The 3,243-nt window shown below is 44.0% G+C and overlaps 1 protein-coding gene across 1 annotated transcript; it reads left to right on the top strand.

Moving 5' to 3' along the window:
* Positions 1 to 315: 315 nt before the first annotated feature.
* On the top strand, positions 316 to 2,949 carry LOC126672452 (uncharacterized). Its single transcript, XM_050366401.1, has one exon. The coding sequence runs from the start codon at positions 316 to 318 to the stop codon at positions 2,947 to 2,949; it is 2,634 nt and encodes an 877-aa protein (XP_050222358.1).
* Positions 2,950 to 3,243: the final 294 nt, after the last annotated feature.

Raw genomic sequence — 3,243 nt, 5'->3', positions numbered from 1 at the left:
TCATACTGGGCAGACCAATGTTATACAACACCGGGGCAGTCACATGCATCAAATACTTGTGTATGAAAATACCGACCGAAGCAGGAGTGGTGATAGTAAAAGGAAGGCAAGACATAGCCAAGCAATGCTACTTGGTATCAATGAAAGGAGTATCAGAAACCTTGGCCATAGAAACAATGGAGATACCAGACTCGGATGAAGCCAAGCTCGAACCGCATGGAAAGTTAGAAAAAATATAATCTGGCAGGAATAACGCCAAGATCGGTCCAAATAGGGGCAACACTGCCCAAACTAATAAAGCAAGAGATAACCGACATGCTGATCAGAAACAAAGTCGAATTCGTCAACACCCCGGGCGAGATAGAGGGAGTTGATCCGGCAATAATATCACACAAGCTAAATGTTGACCCAAAACACAAGCCAATCAAACAAAAGAAAAGAGCCTTTGCAATAGACAGACAAATCGCTATCGAAACTGAAGTAGACAAATTGTTAGCAGCAGGGTTTATCAGAAGAGTGTACTACCCGGAGTGGCTATCAAATGTAGTTCTCATAAAAAAGCCGAATGGAAAATGGAGATTATGCATAGATTTCACAGATCTAAACCGAGCATGTCCCAAGGATAGCTACCCCCTGCCAAATATTGACCAGCTAGTCGACTCAACCAGTGGCTATGAAGTCTACTCGTTCATCGACGCAGCCCAAGGATATCACCAGATTCCAATGCACAAAGAAGATGAAGAAAAAACAAGCTTTGTAACCGACAGCGGCACATATTGCTATAAACAAATGCCATTCGGATTAAAAAATGCGGGAGCAACCTACCAGCGACTAATGAACTTTGTGTTCAAAGACCAGATTGGTCGAAACATGGAAGTTTATGTCGACGACATCATCGTCAAATCCAAAAAAGTAGAAGACCACGCAAACGACCTGGAAGAAGTCTTTACTAAGCTCAAAAAATACAAACTCAAGCTCAATCCGGATAAATGCGCATTCGGAGTCCCAGCAGGAAAATTCCTCGGATACCTCATCTCTCAAAAAGGCATCGAAGTAAACCCGGAAAAAATAAAGGCAATTTTGGATATGAAGGCACCAAAATCGGCTAAAGAGGTTCAGAAGCTCAACGGTAGAATCACGGCCCTCGGACGATTCGTGTCCAACTCGGCCAAGAGATGTCTTCCATTTTTCAAAACATTAAGAAACGTGCAAAAATTCGAATGGAATGAAGAATGTCAACAGTCTTTCGAGGAACTCAAGAAGTTCCTAAGTTCACCGCCACTTCTCGGACGACCCGAAGCAGGCGAGACACTATATTTATATCTGAGCGTCACAAACAAAACAGTGGCGTCAGTACTGGTCAAGGAAGAGAAAACCGAGCAGAAACCGGTGTACTACACAAGCAAAGTGCTAAAAGGGCCCGAGCTCAGATATAGCAAAATCGAAAAATTTGCGCTGGCTTTAGTCCTAACAGTTGAGAAGTTAAAAAGATACTTCCAAGCTCACACGGTAATAGTCCGAACAAACCAACCTCTGAGGAAAGCACTCGCAAAACCAAAAACGTCAGGACGGTTAATCAACTGGTCGGTCATGATAGGATCATACGACATCAAATACGAACCACGAACAGCAATGAAAGCTCAAATACTGGCCGACTTCGTAGCAGAAACCACAACACACGACCAACCCACCGAGGTGGACAAGGGTTTGGTCAGCTGGACATTACAAGTAGATGGGGCATCCAACACAGCCGGAGCAGGAGCAGGCATGATTCTAAGAGGACCACACAAGATAAAAATGCAAAATTCAATCCATCTTAATTTCCCGACCACCAATAATGCAGCAGAGTACGAAGCTTTGATAGGCGGATTAAGAATGGCAATGGTAGTAAAAACCGAGGACATCAAGATTCAGAGAAACTCTAAATTGGTTGTTAACCAAGTACTGGGTCTATACGAAGTAAAGGATCCGGAAATGAAAAAATATGTGGACCGGGTTAAAGATCTACTCGCAAATATCACCGAAGAAGGTGGAAAATGGGAACTAGAACAAATACCCAGAGAAGAAAACACAGAAGCAGATACATTGGCAAAAGCCGGAGCAGCCAAAGATACAATACCGGGCGTGCCATGCTCGATACAAAATTTCAGCAGTGTCCAGAATCCTGAAGCAACATTCCTCATTAACCCAATGGACCAGTGGATGGAGCACATCATATCATACATTGAAAACGGGACCCTACCCGAAGATAACAAAGAAGCAAGAAAGATCAAAAGACGAGCACCACATTTCTCATACCGAGATGGAACACTCTACAGAAAATCATTCTCGCACCCCTGGTCCAGATGTCTCACAATGGAAGAAGGAAAATATGTCCTAGCCGAGATACACGAAGGGCTATGTGGAAGCAACATTTCACACCTGGCACTCTGTCGAAAGGTCGTCTTGCAAGGATATTATTGGCCGACACTGGCACAAGACACAGAAAATCTGGTATGTAAGTGTGAAAAATGCCAATACCATCAAAATGTGCACCATCAACCAACAACCGAGCAAAGTCAAATAGTAAGCCCTTGGCCATTCAGCATATGGGGAATAGACATAGTCGGCCCTTTCCCAACAGCAAGCGGGCAGAGAAAATTCCTAATAGTGGCAGTGGACCATTTCTCAAAATGGGTAGAAGCCGTAGCCGTTTCTACTATAACAGAAGCACCAGTACGAAGTTTTGTCCGAAGAGAAATCATCTGTCGCTTCGGGATCCCAAAGATCATCATAACCGACAACGGGAAGCAATTCGACAACAAAAATTTCAGAGAATTCTGCGCAGAAAAAGGGATCGATCTAAGGTTCACATCAGTCACTCACCCACAAAGCAACGGGATGACCGAAGTAACCAATCGAACCATTGTCAATGGATTAAAAAGGCGTCTAGACAAAGCCAAAGGTTGATGGGCCGACGAGCTACACAGTGTCTTATGGTCATACCGAACCACACCGAAAACGGGCACAGGAAGAACCCCATATAGTCTAACTTATGGATGCGAGGCAATGGTACCGGTAGAGATATGCATGCCAACCATCAGAGTCCAATATTTCGACGAGCAACAAAACGAAGAAAGTACCAGGCTCTGCCTCGACCTGCTTGAGGAACGAAGAGAGCAAGCCTTGCTACACATAGAAACATACAAACAAAGAATGGCAACATATCACAACAAAAGGGTCAAACCCCTAACATTTGAGATT

The sequence above is a fragment of the Mercurialis annua genome, linkage group LG3, assembly GCF_937616625.2.
Source record: "Mercurialis annua linkage group LG3, ddMerAnnu1.2, whole genome shotgun sequence".
Lineage (NCBI taxonomy): Eukaryota > Viridiplantae > Streptophyta > Magnoliopsida > Malpighiales > Euphorbiaceae > Mercurialis > Mercurialis annua.
This window is presented reverse-complemented; position numbering and strand designations above follow the sequence as displayed.